The sequence below is a fragment of the Lepidochelys kempii genome, chromosome 2 (genome assembly GCF_965140265.1).
Source record: "Lepidochelys kempii isolate rLepKem1 chromosome 2, rLepKem1.hap2, whole genome shotgun sequence".
In the NCBI taxonomy this organism is placed as follows: Eukaryota; Metazoa; Chordata; order Testudines; family Cheloniidae; genus Lepidochelys; species Lepidochelys kempii.
In genome coordinates, this window is record NC_133257.1 from 186109232 (window position 1) to 186125657 (window position 16426).

The 16426-nt window shown below is 41.7% G+C and overlaps 1 protein-coding gene across 2 annotated transcripts in view; it reads right to left on the reverse strand.

Annotated features, from left to right (window-relative positions):
* Positions 1–8785: 8785 nt before the first annotated feature.
* The window catches only part of PDCD6IP (programmed cell death 6 interacting protein), a 58827-nt gene continuing 51186 nt past the window's right edge, over positions 8786–16426 (reverse strand). For both annotated transcript variants that reach the window (XM_073333071.1, XM_073333070.1), the window contains exons 16-18: positions 12620–12755; positions 11499–11680; positions 8786–9497 (exon numbers count right to left, since the gene is read on the reverse strand). In XM_073333071.1, coding sequence (XP_073189172.1) covers positions 9332–9497; positions 11499–11680; positions 12620–12755 — 484 coding nt within the window. In that variant the 3' untranslated portion in view covers positions 8786–9331. The remainder of the gene's footprint in view (positions 9498–11498; positions 11681–12619; positions 12756–16426) is intronic.

A 16426-nucleotide genomic window follows, 5' to 3' on the forward strand; every position in this document is an offset into this window, starting at 1 on the left:
TATAACTATCTTGCTCTGCCGATAATGCTGATTTAAATAGTTTTTCAGAAAGAGTTTCCCAAATCAGTTATTTCATATCCACAGGAACAGAAGTCTGTAAGGAGTCAATGTGTGATCTCACAGCACCAGAATTCCATAATAACTTTACTTGGGAAAAAGGCCTTAACATTCAAATCTAATGTAACTATTATTGTAAGACTATTTGGAAAAATGTATGTGCGTATGTCACATTACAGTAGCAGCGGTGTCAAATCTTTGTATTTTATGTTCAGAGAAATTCTTTACTAACAGAAACACTAGTTTCCCTTAATTTAGCAATAATACTTCACTTAATAAACAGCACTGACTAAATGGAAATACTACACAGAAGCCTTAGCAATAAATGAACAACATGACTAACTGGTGGAGTTCTTGTTAAAACTATGAAAAAAATCAATTGGCAGTCATACTTAAGGTGACCAGATGACAAGAACAAAATATCGGGACACAAGGGGGAACAGCCACAGGCTCACCCCCCAACCAGGGCCGGTGAAGCAAAAAAAAATAAAAGCCAGAGTGTCGCTGACATCGGTCGGGACGCGGGACAAACAACTAAATATCGGGACAGTCGATTTTATCGCGACGTCTGGTCACCCTAGTCCTACTAGACAGTGGTGACTAATATGTAACAGCTCTGTTTCAGAAGCCTTTTCTAGCTGTACTCTTGTTTGATTCAATGCCATTTTGGGAGGTGAGGGAGAAATCTATGGAAAATTAGTGTGTAAAGAAATATTTTAAGTGATAGTAAGGCAAAACAACCAATGTTAATTATATGGAAAGTAACTTACATATGCATATACACTGTTTGTAGATAGACATACCTTTTTGCTGGTTTTATGAGTGGCAAGATTGTAAGATCTTCGGACAAGGACCATGTTATCCTATGCATTTGTACAAAAGGTTCCATAGCTGACTGGGGCCCCTGGGCACTATCACTATAGCAAACTGAGCAGTTTATAACCCAGAATTAAGTTAATTTCCTTGAGTTTATGGATCAAGACAATTATGTGATGTTGCCTTTCAAAATATTTACCACTAACGAATTGTAAGTATGTAAGTATAAAGTTAATATCACAATGTAAGAATTGAGATAGATGCCGAATTTGAGCATTTATTACTCTTGGTAGAAGACTAATTTCTTTCTCATGACAAACTGTGCTGTTAGACTTCTCAGCAGGAAAATTGAAATGAATGAGACCAAGATATTAATAGTTTTCCCCATGATACCTTGAGATAGCTGTAAATGATAGCTGTGTTGATTAAATTTGTACCCCCAGAATGAACTGAAAGATCACAGAATAAATACTGCAAGTGATTAGTCTCAGCCAACCTTGTACTGACCCTGCTACTGGCAGTAAAGTCTCATCTGTTTCCTTTTCCTTTTGAAACTGCCAGTAAAAGGAACTAACTTTTGCGGACATTTTTCTGACACCCCAGTGACTACTGAACTGTGGAGCAAGTTCACTTCCATGAGATTGTTAGGAAATGTTCTCCCTCTAATCTTCTTACAAGGACTTAAAAACACAGTCCCCTTTTTAATCACTTTTCTCCACTGACATACCACTGGCTAGCAATGAAAAACTATTAAGTGTAGCAATGGTGTCATAATCAGTTTTTTCCAATTCTATTGTAATAGTATTATATCCACTGATTGTAACAAGAAGGTAAACTTTAGGAGCCAAGACCTATCCTGGGAAGCCTGCATGCAGCCACTGATGCCAATAGTATGCACAAACTTGTATCAAACAGTATAATTTGGCCCTAATTATAAAGTTTATGGTGATTATTTTGCCATAAATAAGCTACACCAAGGCACAAAATGAACCATTTAACACAAATGAAAGAGTCTGCTTTAAAACATAAGAAACCACTATCACAGTTAAAGGCAACTGCACTTGTATTCCCCATCTATGGTAACCAGGGGACTGTCAGGTCTCTGGCTCCCCAACTGTCACCTCTCTTGGGTGGAGACACATGTCTCTCTCTCCCTTCTGATCAGGCTGCACAGTTCCCTGTCTTCACTATTATCCCCAGCAGAGCTAGGCCTGCTTGCTTTCTCTTCAGAGATGGTTAACAGTGTGAACCCCCATAGTTATAATTACCACACCGCTCATTTTATGCGCTACAGAGAAAACATAAAAAACAATAAAAACGTATGTGCAATAAGCTTCCCAGACATCACCCCAATCCTAACATGAGCTCTGGCAGTAGCAGTTCTTCAACACCCAACGCAAGGGGTTTCCTTGTAGTTTCAAGTTCATCACAGCTTCAACTCAGAACAAGCATACAGTTTTAGGGGGCCCAGTCCTTCCAATCCTTCCCTAAGGATTGGGGCCCTCTGTGGACCACAGGTCCTGTCCGATTGCTGGATCAGGAAAAAGGCATTTTAAAACCAGGCTATTTATTCAAAATCCTTTCTTTGTCTATGGGTACCTGGAGAATCCAGTCTGAACTACTATATGCAGACCTCACTGGGTGTCGGGGGTGGCTTCAAAGGGACTGATATCCAGAGGAATTACATTAGCATCCCCCTCCTCCATCTCCCTGACCACTGCCACATCAGCATGGTTCAATTTGTGTTCTGAAGGTTAGTATCTGTTGTGATAAGAAAATTCCAGGCTCCCTGTCCGTTCAAGTCTTTGCCCTTTTGCCCAGCTTAACAACATTTCCCTCTATTTACGTCAACACCTGCCCACCAAGAGCTATTGAAACAACTTCATTTTGATAGGACATTTCTACTAGCAATAAAAGGGTCTTACTGGATTTATAAGAGAGAAGTACTTCACAAAATAGCTGAGGGGATATTCCAAATCAACCACTTTGAACTGCAACAAAGTAGCTCTAGGCTGACGCACAAGTACAGATGATAAAAGTATTGGGTTGTTGTTGTTTTTTAAATAAACTACACCGGAGCAAAGTAACATTTAACCAACAAGAAAAGGCGTACTAGTGGCACCTTAGAGACTAACCAATTTATTTGAGCATGAGCTTTCGTGAGCTACAGCTCACTTCATCGGATGCATACTGTGGAAAATACAGTGAGGATATTTATATACACACAGAACATGAAAAAATGGGTGTTTATCATGCACACTGTAAGGAGAGTGATCACTTAAGATGAGCTATTACCAGCAGAAGTGGGGGGGAAACCTTTGTAGTGATAATCAAGATGGGCCATTTCCAGCAGTGAACAAGAATGTCTGAGGAACAGTGTGGGGGGGGATAACAAGGGGAAATAGTTTTACTTTGTGTAATGACTCAACCACTCCCAGTCTCTATTCAAGCCTAAGTTAATTGTATCCAATTTGCAAATTAATTCCAATTCAGCAGTCTCTCCTTGGAGTCTGTTTTTGAAGTTTTTTTGTTGAAGAAGAATAGCCACTTTTAGGTCAGAAATCCTAATTTAGTGACCAGAGAGATTGAAGTGTTCTCCGACTGGTTTATGAATGTTAAAATTCTTGCCATCTGATTTGTGTCCATTTATTCTTTTACGTAGAGACTGTCCAGTTTGACCAACGTACATGGCAGAGGGGCATTGCTGGCACATGATGGCATATATCACATTGGTAGATGTGCAGGTGAACGAGCCTCTGATAGTGTGGCTGATGTGATTAGGCCCTATGATGGTGTCCCCTGAATAGATATGTGGACACAATTGGCAACGGGCTTTGTTGCAAGGATAGGTTCCTGGGTTAGTTGTTCTGTTGTATGCTGTGTGGTTGCTGGTGAGTATTTGCTTCAGGTTGGGGGGCTGTCTGTAGGCAAGGACTGGCCTGTCTCCCAAGATTTGTGAGAGCGATGGGTCGTCCTTCAGCATAGGTTGTAGATCCTTGATGATGAGTTGGAGAGGTTTTAGTTGGGGGCTGAAGGTGACGGCTAGTGGTGTTCTGTTATTTTCTTTGTTGGGCCTGTCCTGTAGTAGGTGACTTCTGGGTACTCTTCTGGCTCTGTCAATCTGTTTCTTCACTTCAGCAGGTGGGTATTGTAGTTGTAAGAATGCTTGACAGAGATCTTGTAGGCGTTTGTCTCTGTCTGAGGGGTTGGACCAAATGCGGTTGTATCGTAGAGCTTGGCTGTAGACGATGGATCGTGTGGTGTGGTCAGGGTGAAAGCTGGAGGCATGTAGGTAGGAATAGCGGTCAGTAGGTTTCCGGTATAGGGTGGTGTTTATGTGACCATCGCTTATTAGCACCATAGTCTCCAGGAAGTGGATCTCTTGTGTGGACTGGTCCAGGCTGAGGTTGATGGTGGGATGGAAATTGTTGAAATCATGGTGGAATTCCTCAAGGGCTTCTTTTCCATGGGTCCAGATGATGAAGATGTCATCAATATAGCGCAAGTAGAGTAGGGGCATTAGGGACGAGAGCTGAGGAAGCGGTGTTCTAAATCAGCCATAAAAATGTTGGCATACTGTGGGGCCATGCGGGTACCCATAGCAGTGCCGCTGATCTGAAGGTATACATTGTCCCCAAATGTGAAATCAACCATTATTTTCTAGTGGAACCAGGATTAGGCCCTAATTGTTGGTTTAAAAATGCAGTTATCTACTCTACTTTTTTCTGGTCTATAAAGAGCCTGTGCCAACCAGATATGAGACATTGCCCTCCCTTTCGCCTTATACTGTATATTCATTAGAAAATTTAAATTCAGGAATCATGTTCCTCTCCATTCAACTGTGTTTGTGGAGAAAAAACACAAAGCGCCCATCTTAAACTCAGGTGTGTGGGAAGTGTGATTTTCACTTATATTCTACTTTTCCTGTTGCCCATCAGCGTCTGAGCATCTGCAAGTGGTGCTTCCTGTAGTTGAAACCCAATTCACATTTAACTTTTACACTTTCCCTTGGTAACAGCTAGGCAAAAAGGACACAGAAATTCAGATTTTCTAGACAGACTCATAGATTTTAAGGCCAGAAGTGACCATCATGATCATCTAGTCTGACCTCCTGCACATTTCAGGCCACAGAACCTCCTCGCCCACCCACTCCTGCAATAGGCTCATAACCTCTGACTGAATTACTAAAGTCCTCAAATCCTGATGTAAAGACTTCAAGTTACAGAGAATCCACCATTTACTCTAGTTCAAACCAGCAAGTTGCCTGTTCCCCATGCTGCAGAGGAAGGCAAAAAACCCAAAGGGGTCCCAGCCAATCCGACCTGGGGGAAAATTCCTTCCCAACCCCAAATATGGTGATCAGTTAGACCCTGAGCATGTAGGTCAGACCCACCAGCCAGATACCTGGGAAAGGTGAAGTAACTCAAAGTCCTCCCCATCTAGCGTCCCATTTCCAGCAGCGAGAGATATTTGCTAATAGCAGTCATGGAACAGACCATGTGCCATTGTAGACAGTATCATCATACCATTCCCTCCATAAACTTATCAAGTTCAGTTTTGAAACAAGTTAGGTTTTTTACCCCCACTACACCCCTTGGAAGGCTGTTCCAGAACTTCACTCCTTTGATGGATAGATGTCTAATTTCTAGCCTAAACTTGTTGATGGCCAGTTTGTATTCATTTGTTCTTGTGCCCTCTCTCTAATGGAAATACTTCACCTCATACGTCCTACGACTGTATCAGCCTTTTTCATGGCCACATCACATTGGCAGCTCATAGGCATCTCATGATCAACCAATACACCTAGCTCTTTTTCCTCTGTTGCTTCCAAATGATACGTCCCCAGTTTATAGTAAAAATTCTTGTTGTGAGTCCCTAAATGCATGCCCTTAACTATTACATTTCATCCCATTTCTATTACTCCAATTTTCAAGGTAATTCAAATCTTCTTGTATGATATTCCTGTCCTCTTCTGTATTGGCAATACCTCCCAATTTTGTCATCTGCAAATTTTATTAGCACACTTCCACTTTTTGTACCAGTCATTTGTTCTCCAATCTATATATGGAAAATTAAAGTCTCCCATAATCACACAATTCCCCATAGTATTTATTTCATTAGTCTCTCTCAAAATCAGATCCTGGGGTTCTGTAGGCAACCCCAAAGCATTTTTCTAGTGGAACCGTTACCTTTCATCCCCCTCAGTAAAACAGATTCCATTTTATCCATTCTGTCACTTCTAATTTTTTTACTCTACCTAGTCATTAATATACAACACTATTCCCCAACCTTTACCTTTATTTCTTTCCTGAACAGCACATACCCTTCAATACCTGTACTCTAGTCATGACTGCTATTCCACCATGTTTTTGTTATCTCTGTAACATCTGGTTTCACTTCCTGCACCACTCATTTTAATTCACCCTTTTTGTTATCCAGGCTCTTTGCATTGGTGTTCAGACATCTTAGTGGTTGCTGATTGGCTTTGCCCAGATTCCTTGATGCAGCATAGTGGGAGCGTTTGCACACAATATATGAACCTTGCAGGGAGAGAGAGAGAGAGCAAGCGCGCGAGCACAGGGTGGGGGGGAAGCATACATGCATATAACAGGGGTGGCCAAACTTAGTAACCCTCTGAGCCACATATGGCAATCTTCAGAAGTTCAAGAGCTGGGGCGTGCCTGCCAGGGCTTCAGCCCTGTTCCTGCTGAAGCCCAAGACCACAGGCACTGATTTTTGTTTTTGCTGGTGGATCCTTTCCACCTTCTAGTTTCACTGTGTGTCATGTACATGCTCCTGCCACCTCCCCGTGGTTTGTGTATGCTGACCATCCTCTACTGTTTTCAGTGGGTGCTTGAGCCCCCAAGCACCCACGGAGTCAGTGCCTATTTCCAAGACCCCCCTCCCCATGGGGCAGAAGCCAGAGGTGATACATGGGGGCAGGACATGTGGCTCTCATGCCCCTCCCCCTGCAGATTTTTGCCAGGGTTTGCTAGTCCTGCTTGGTCACATGGTGCCACTAAGGCCCCTCCCTGCACAGCCACTGCTGGAGCTGGTAAGCTAGGAGCTGCAGCCATGGGGAAAGGAAACTGCAAACAGTTGAGAGCTGGAGGAAGAGCCACTGCTTTTGCTGCTGCCTCTCCCCATGGAGCTAAAGCAGTAGCCCCTCACTGCAGCTTCCAGCTGTTTGCCACTGCTTCTCTACCCAGAGAGAACGCTTGGGAGCTGCAGGGAGGGGCCGCTGAGGTTAAGAGGGAGACATGACTCATTGTGTTGCAAGGTAGAGGAAAGGGAACGAACTTTTAAATTGTGTCCTCCCACTCTCAGCAGGCATCAGTCCTCCCTGGCAGAAGCCCTGAGATGCCTCCCCCCTGCCTGTCTGGTAGGTGGAGAATGGGGGTGAGGAATGTAGGAGGGCGCAGCATGCCACACTAACTGTAGAAGAGCCACATGTGGCTCGCGGTTTGGTCACCCCGGCATATAATTTACTCAGAAAAAAAAAAGTTTAGGAAAGATTTAAGATGTTTGCACTCAGATGGCATGGTGACTGGTACTCTCAAAGGCAATAAGGTTTTAATTAAAACATGCCTTAATATTTTAATCATGTGTTTATATCAGATATTTAATTTGAAAAAGTGGTAAGTTATAAAAAGTGGCAATAGAAAGATCTGCGTTAGAAGGGATACATTGTGTGAGGCAGTTCAGAAAATCTAAAATAAGTTGAGCCATGGCACTATTGCAGGATACTGTCATACTGTGGACTAAACAACAACAATACAGATTATCCAATCCCTTATCAAACATACCTCTAGAAATGCAGGCTGTCCCAAAGACATGGTTAATAGATGTTTCACAAAAACCATGAACCACAATCAACTTCCTCATACAAAATGAAATGTAAGCCTACATATATCATTGCTGGGGAAGGAAACTGAGAGTGCTGCTTCCCTTGTGTGTTCCCGCCTTGCTTCAAAGCCTACAGAAGCCTCTCAGGTCTCAGTTATGTGGCTTTAGACGGGTAGGTGAGAACACTGCAAGTAGGCCAAGCTCTACAGGAATATTCCCTAACCCAAAACCATGAGCCAAGAACAGCACATTACTATAGATTTACACTTGCCCCTTGGGAAGATCATTCCAGGTGCAGATGGCTGGAGAACCTCGAGAGGGAGCAAAGGACTGAAGAAGAATGCAGCTCAGCAGGGAATTGAGGACTGTCAAGCAAGCTCACTTTTTAAAAGTCTCCTCTTTTCTCATGCTAAAACAAGTGTTATAAAAATAATCTGTGGTGACCATTCTTATTTTTAAGATGTCTTAATTTACGAAGTTTTTCCACAAAAACTGCATTGATGACAAGCTCCCATAGGGAACTGTTTAGCCTTTTTCTTTGCTGAGAGACCTCAAAATGTAAATGGTAGAGTCTTTTTATAAAATATGGAAGATGAGTACAGTAGTCATCAGATCCCTATTTTAAGCCTGGAGTAGATGAGCCATGAAACATTGACTATCTTGTTTTGAGAAGTTGATTCTGATCAGCCCATCTTTGGTCCTATGCCCATGCCCCTGACCTTGAATAGGTGAATGCAGTGAGCAGCTAGCTCTCCTGACTTTCTGGAGGTTTAGGGGTGGAGGGGGCAGGAGGGAAGTGAGGAGGCCCTGAAGTGGCAAAAACTTCAATTCAAAAAGTATCTTAAACAACTATTTTGAGTGTGTCCTAACTCAAATCCCTTGCCAATTTCACTTCATGTTTGGTAGACAGATTCTACTAGACTTAGTCTAACCAATGCTGAGCTGGTTGTTCCTTGGTTTGCTGATTAGCAGGTGGAATAAATGGAAACTCAGTTGCAATCTTAACTATGGAACAGCTGCTTCAGTTTCGTAGACCAGCAGAAGTCAAAGGACAAATTCACAACAGTCACACAAAACATCTTTTTTATAGTAATGAGAATAGCAAAATGTTTAACAAATTTTAAACTATTCTTACCTCATTTATTTTTTATTTACTTATATGATTTACAAGGCCTTGATTAGACAAAATAGCAACTTGGTAACTAAACTCAAAACCAAAAAGAGATACAAACCAACAGAATATAGAAGGAAACCCCATGTAGTTCTGTAAAATATATCACACCCAATGCACGCACTGTTCAAATATTCCCATTACTATTGAAATGAAGATTTTTGTAAAGAAACATTTTGGTTTAGTTCAAGTGCAGTTACAGTTGAATTATGCTGTAATTTAATTCTGATCACATCGGGCCTAGTGTTTGGACTGCAGCAGCAGCAAATCTCTCAAGAGGTTTAGTGCAGTCAGAAACTGGAATACAGCTTTGAGTATTTAACAGACAGGAGCTATAGACTGCATTCAGTAGAGTATGATACATTAATTGGAGCTAAAGTTTTAGTATGCTTATTGCAAGTTTCTCTCATTTTTAACGAGCAGAACTTCTTTGCAGACATGTTATTGCTGTGGGTAATAAGGCTGTTGAGGGTAAGGGTATCCAGGTTGCTGAGGTCCTGGGTATGGTACTTGTCCAGGGTTCTGATACATTTGTGGTGCATATGGCAGATTATACTGGCCATAGGTGTAAGGATTGTAGCCCATTGGCATTGGCATCTGGCAATACCTGTGGAAAACAGCACCCATTAATTGCAAAAATTACAAGTTAAATACTGAGGTAGCAATAAGATGCAGCATGAGAGAGAAAGCTAAAAAGGCAAGGAACCCACGGCAGACAGTTGCAACTTGTTTCCCCCTTTACAGCATTTACTACTGCACATAAACCTCTAGGAAGCATGTATTAAACCAGCACAATACCTTGAAGTGAAATTCAGCAAAAGGAGAAAAACAGCAGCTTTTCATAACTAGGAAGACCATGACCCTGCTCTAAACCAATTCCCCCCCCCCCCTTCTTAGAAACAATGTTGAATATAATTGTATTTATTAAGTATTTTTAGACTGTGCCAACTCACCTGGTTAAGACAAGGTCTGCCTGGATAGCACTGTGTTCAATCAGGGGCAGTACTCAATGCAACAACAAAGGTGACTAATAGGAAGAGAGTCTGCCTCGGAAAGGGAGATATCCCATTCGATCTACTGGCTACAACAAGGTGGAAGAGAGACAGGAGTGGGAAAAGTCCACAGGGGGATAGGCAGGCATTAGCAGGAGCTGCAGCTGACAAATGACTCCCAATTCTGGCTATGCTCCTAGGGTGCAGGGGAAAAAAGTCTCATCTCGTGAGGTCATCCAGATGTTTGAATAGGATTCCCTTACTAGCCTCTTCTCCCCAGTGTCGGCTCTAGTTGCTACTTAATTCTCCATTCTTCCTTTTACATTTGTGTCTGGGGCAGTTAGAGGATATACAGGACATACATAGCAGCAGGTACCAGAGGAAAGGCTGACAAGAGGTCGTATATATATACTGCTGGTGATGACCACAGGAAAAGTAAGGGGTTCTTGGATGATGAAGACTCCTTCCCTTTGCTCTCCTGGCAGCTTTGCAGAGTGCCAGAACAAGCTATCAAAGGCTCCCTCCTGCTCTTGCTAGAGTCTTCACAGTTCTCCCCAACAAGACTCAGTCCCCACCCTGAGAGAGGCCACATGCCATCTTTAAGAAGCAGGATCACAAAGACTCTTCCTGACAGTTGACCCAGAACTGCTAATGCTGCACTCTATAGGCAGACTGTATGTCAACCAGAAAGCCAAGATAGAATCTGAAAAAGCTAAATACAATTGCAAAATTAAAAGAAATTTATGTTTTTTAAAAGAGGCTCTCTGGGATTTTAAGAGTGTAGGGTGTTGCCAATTATATAAGTGTGCTGTCATTAAGGGAGTGGCAATACCAATTCTTCAGTTCTTATGCAAAACGTACTACTTGCAAGAGCTAAATGAAAAGATGATTTTTTCTTCACGAATCTTCCCTTAGCATGTAGCAATACAAAACTCACTACATAGCTCTCATGTCAGGAGGACAGAATTGAAGGCTATAAGCTACATTTATCCATCCTGCACTCAAATCAAGTAAGGGTATTTCAGGAGGTTCCCACAGTATAGCTACTAGTCTTAAAGAGAGAAGGGACATAAGATATAAAAATGAATACCCAATACTAATTATAGAACAAGAAGCCAATATTGCACACGGAAGAGAGATCCGTAAAATTCTATTAATGCTTCTTCAAATAAGCCTTTACAAGAGCATTTCAAACTCTTCCCATCTCCCCCCTCAAAAAGTGCATTAATCAAGTCTAAAGCAGCATCGTAGACCATCATGAGTCCTCACATTTGCAACTACATGACATTGCTCTAGCAATCATTATATGTTTTAGCAGTCTTTAATACGATGCAAGAACTAGAAGCAAGGAGAGCAAGCACTTTGTGACTAGTCAGTTAAGCAAGGACCCCACAGCAGTCCACAGACCAGTTTAAGAATTGCTGTCCTATACTAACATGTATCTGAACTGTAGACGTGACAAATCGAAGAAATGTCAGATCTTAACACAGAAAAGGAAACCCCAGTGTCCACTAAAAGCAGCTTATTTAAATTCAATTCACATTTAACAAAATAGGCATTTTTTGGTGTTGTAAATTAGATTATCTATGAAGTACTTAAGCATTCTGATAGTTTACCCTGGGTATCCTGGATAGGTTGGGTAAGGGGGTCCCTGTGCCTGTGATGGTCCAGTGCTAGCTACAGATGAACCAACTGGAGAAGCAGTAGCTCCAGTGGCTGTTGATACAGGAGGGGAGAGAGTATTTGCTGTAGAAATCACTGGTGGTGGAGGGCGTGCTGGTGGTTGTGGTTTACTAGACTTTAAAAAAAAAAAAAAAATCAATTAGACCAAGTTTTTCAAGGCAAGCACCAGGTTCAATTCTATAATTTTTTTTTTGGTTTTACACAATGTTATACATTTATGTTGCTGTATAATTGCTTAATTCAAACTTTTTAGAAAGTTTGAGACAAAATGAAAGATGATAAAATGGAAACAAAGTTAACTATAAACCTTATTACTTGCAACCACTGACATTTCCTGAATGCTTTCCCGGCCCCCCCGCCCCTCCTTGATTTGGCAATAGATATTAAAATATAATACAGTAGAACCTCAGAGTTATAGACACCTCGGGAATGGACGTTGTCCATAACTCTGAACAAAGTGCAGTTCAGGCTCCAGATCCAGCAGCTGAGACTCCAGGCCAGGTTTCAACAGCAGCTGAGCTCCCTACTCAGGCCTGGAATGCATGATTGTCTCCATTCAGGCCTGCAGAGCTGTGTGTGTGTGGGGGAGGGGAAATGGGGGGGGGGGGGGGGGGGAGAGAACAGTGTGTCCCCCTCTCAGTGTGGGGAAGGGTAAAAATGGGGGTGTGTGTGTGAGAGAGAGAACCCAGTGCAAACCCCAGCTGCTTCTGCTCTGCTGGCTGGCTCTGGCTGCCTTGGGTTAGCAGCCCCAGCGTCTTGCTGTGAGTGGGTGCCCCGTGCATGTGAGGGTGGGGTCAGGCCCAGATGTGCCTACCTTTAGATGCAATTCAGGCACAGTACAGTAGCGTGTGTGCGCGCTGCCTGAGTGATTACTTCCAGTTTCATTTTGTGTCCAGTTGATCGGGCAGTCCATGACTGGTGTTTCTATCTTTAAGGTTCTACTGTACCCCAATACATTAGAGAGACTGATATGCAAAAGTTCTGATAATCAAATACTGTTACAAACCATGGCCTATCTGTAATCAACTTGTATATAACACAAGCCTTTACTTACCACCATGGTTCTGGGTGCTGGAGTTGGAGTAGTTGATGCAGCAGGTTTACTTCCTCCAGCTGCTGCAGTTTGGTATGCAGGCTGTGAAGGAACAGAGGGAGCACTGGGTTCTCTAGCAATGCTTTGTTGTAAGTCTCTGTTAAAAAGAGTAAAAGTATAGTTTAGATTTTAGCTGATTTTATATTTCTGTTCACTAACAACCTGAGGCAAGACAACTCAGGATCTGGCAGTGTCAATCTTATTTTAAAGCGTAACACTTAATATTGGACCCACTTTTGACTGGAGAATGATCTCACCTTGTTCAGTCCTTCCTCCAGCCAATCCTTTTAACAACTTGCACAGCTATTTCCTCTTCGGGCCCTTACTCAAGCTCCAAATCCACCCAGAATATAGTTTATTAAGTGAGCCAAGCTTTAGGAAAAATATACTCCTAGAAAAATCAGGAACGTTTCAGCAACTTTGAGAGTCTCTGAAAGTATGTCTACAGCCTATCTCCTAGCCCAGGCAGACAGACGCGCACAACCTTGGCTCAAGCTAGCTCATTAAAAACAGCAGTGTGGATTGCAGCAGTGGCTAAGGCTAGCTGCTCAAACTCAGACACCACCACTCCCCACCATCCTCCGTCCAAACTGGGTAGCTAGCCCACCAAGTCCAAAACTCCTATTTTTAAACATACTAGTTCAAGCTAAGCTACTGAGAATCTCTCTACCAGTGTAGATGTACTCTTGGGTTACAAAAGGTACCTCAAGACTAGGACATACTGATAAAAAAAATCTTAAGCTCTTTACTCTGCAAAGTGATTGTTTCACATACAGAGGACAAATAATTTCAGATGACATACATTTTTATTTAATTTAGGGCAAGACCGACCATGTTTCAGGGTACGATGGAAAAGTTAGTCTGCTAGATACTCCAGTGGATATGATCTTCTGCACTAAAATGAACAGTCCAAGGTTCATTGTCTACACTGGTAATTTACAGCACTGCACCTTTCTCGCTCAGGGGTGTGGAAAACACTCTTCTGAGCGCAGCAAGTTTCAGTGCTGTAATGCGCCAGTGTAGACAGTGCACCAGCTGGCAGCTAGATCCAGACAGTGCTGGGTAGCTACACCCCTCGTGGACGTTTCTTTAAAAAAAAAAAAAGTCCTGCCACAGCGCTCTGCCATGACGACACAAGCCACGTTAAAGCACTGCCTGTGTAAACTAGCCCTAAGAAAACTGGGGCAGTGGGAAAACACTTGAATAATGCAAACTGCCAGAAACTCGCAGCTCTCAGAACACTTGTTCTCACGTTCTTCAGCATGCAATCTCTATTTCTTGAGTTAAACTTTACTAAGCAAGCATCTTAAAAAGATACATAGAGAGTTCAGAAACTATAACATACTAAAAGAAACACCAAACAACTACCCTTTTCTTAGGATATCAGAGTTCCTGGGAATTCCAGCCAGAAATTTGGGGATTGAAGTCAGGTATTCTAAGAAATGTAGCATATTCAAAGATGTTGGGATAATGCTAAATATTTGAGATTTGGCCAATTCTACTGAGAGACTTTAGGAACCATTTAACATTTAAGGGAAGTCTACTTCACATAAAAGTATGTTAAATTAGGTAAAATCCAAAAGTGTCACAGCTGGAAATTTGTACGTGGCATTTTGAAACAGAAAACTGAAAAAGAAAAATGTATCATTCTCTCCAATCTCGCTAATAATAAACTAGAGTTTCATACTATAACAAATATGAATGTCAACTCAGAAGAGAGATAAAACTGGCCAACTATTGGTCTTGCTGGTTAAGTGAGAAAGAAAATTGTCATTGGAGTTAATGGAATGAGAGATCTCTTGTGAACAAGAGATCAATACTGTCTTGGTGGGTTTTTATAAAAAAAGGTTATATGAACAGCCAAACTCAATTTGCTGCAGACAGTGGAACTACTATTTATTAAATACCACATCCCAAAAGTGTCACAAACAGAATGCAACATCTTAGGTGAAGGGATTTCTAGGGGAGAAATCCAACAACTAACTAGCATTTCTTCTCTAAAGTTAAGCCCTGCACATCTGCAGCTTAACTTTATGCTTAAAAGAATTTAGGATATTTTAGCCATCTTAAAAACAATTTAAAGACTAAAAACTAGCCTTTCAAACTACAAAGTTCTTACAGTGCTAAAAGTAAAATCCATTTTAATGTTCCTCCTATACCCTGATTAACATGAAAATGAAAACTGTCAAATTATGGCTCCAAAGGTTCCAATGCCAAACAAGAAACTACCTGGGGATTTTGCGGGGTGGGTGGTGGTGGTAGGTGTTTTACTGACAACTAGGAATTTAGATTTTGCATAATGCAGAAGAGTTTTTAGTAGAGATGTACTACAAACATCCTGAAAAGTCTGATCATCTTACCCTGTCCTACTACAACTTTCTGATGGCGATCAATTCTTAGTACAAGCAACAACAATGCTAGTGACACTAACCAACTACTGACAGAATGGTAATATTTTGTTTGCACTAATTTTATAGCTTTAACCGTACACTGAGAAAGTGAGACTGTCAGACTTAAGAGGGAATTTGGTAATCCTCACCTCAAATATACCACAGTGGAGAGAGAGACTTTAGGTTTCTCTTTGTTGGCTTGATGGTGTGGGCAGGCAAGCAAACTCCACTATTAAATGTTAAGATTTACTTTACAAGCACAATTTCCACATAAAGCACTTCTTAAAAAAAAGGATAGGATAGGATTTGGGGATTAAGTGTTAACAGGGCATGTGTATTGATTAAAGTAATACATTCCCCAAGTAGTTTCAGTATCAAGCAGCCTTCACCAATGCTTTGGTGAATAAGATGATTTGGTTAGAAAAAGATAGAACATATGTGGCTTTGATAAGCTTTCTTAAGCAAGAAAAAGGCCAAGTGATTATGACCCTCAAAAAGCATATTACTGCACTAGCCTTATCCATGTACATAGCACTGTTGCAGCATGATACTGTCACCCTACATATGAAGGCTGAAAAGCTGTGCTGTTGCCAACTGTTCATGGTGTGCTTGATTAAGCTACATAACATAACTGTCACAAGATCAAACGGCAGTCCACCCTGGTACTTGGGTCTCAAGCACTTGACAATGCTAGCTTATTCACCGGAAGGAGAGAGATTAAGGCAAAGAGTCAGTCAAGGATTCTGTGATTTTTATGAGACCTCTAAAACTTCCTCAAAATTCCATTAATACAAACCTGGGGGGGGGGGGGGGGGGGAGCACTCCTTAGTTTCTGCCCTGGATCCCAGACAGTCTAATGCCTGACCTGGTTGTTGCTTATCCAATAAGGTTTTTTTTAACTGAGCAGTAAATCATGAGGAGCACATGTGTCAAGGTTCCTTCCCCACTCTGAACTCTAGGGTACAGATGTGGGGACCCGCATGAAAGACCCCCTAAACTTATTTTTACCAACTTAGGTTAAAAATTCCCCAAGGCATAAAGTCTTTGCCCTTGGATTAGATAAAACGCTGCCACCACCAAATGATTTAAACAAAAAAACAAAACAATCAGGGAAAGGACCACTTGGATTTCCTATTTCCCCAAAATATCCCCACAAGCCGTTATACCGCCTTTCCTGGGGAGGCTTGAGAATAAACAAGGTGAGCACAGACCAGTCGGATTTTTAAGACCCAAAAAACCCAATCAGATTCTTAAAAAACAAAAAACTATTAGAAGAACAAAAAAAAAAAAAAAGATAAGAACTCTAAGATCAGAATGGAAGATAATCTTACAGGCAGTCAGATTCAAAATAGAGAAACCCTCTAGGCAAAACTAAGTT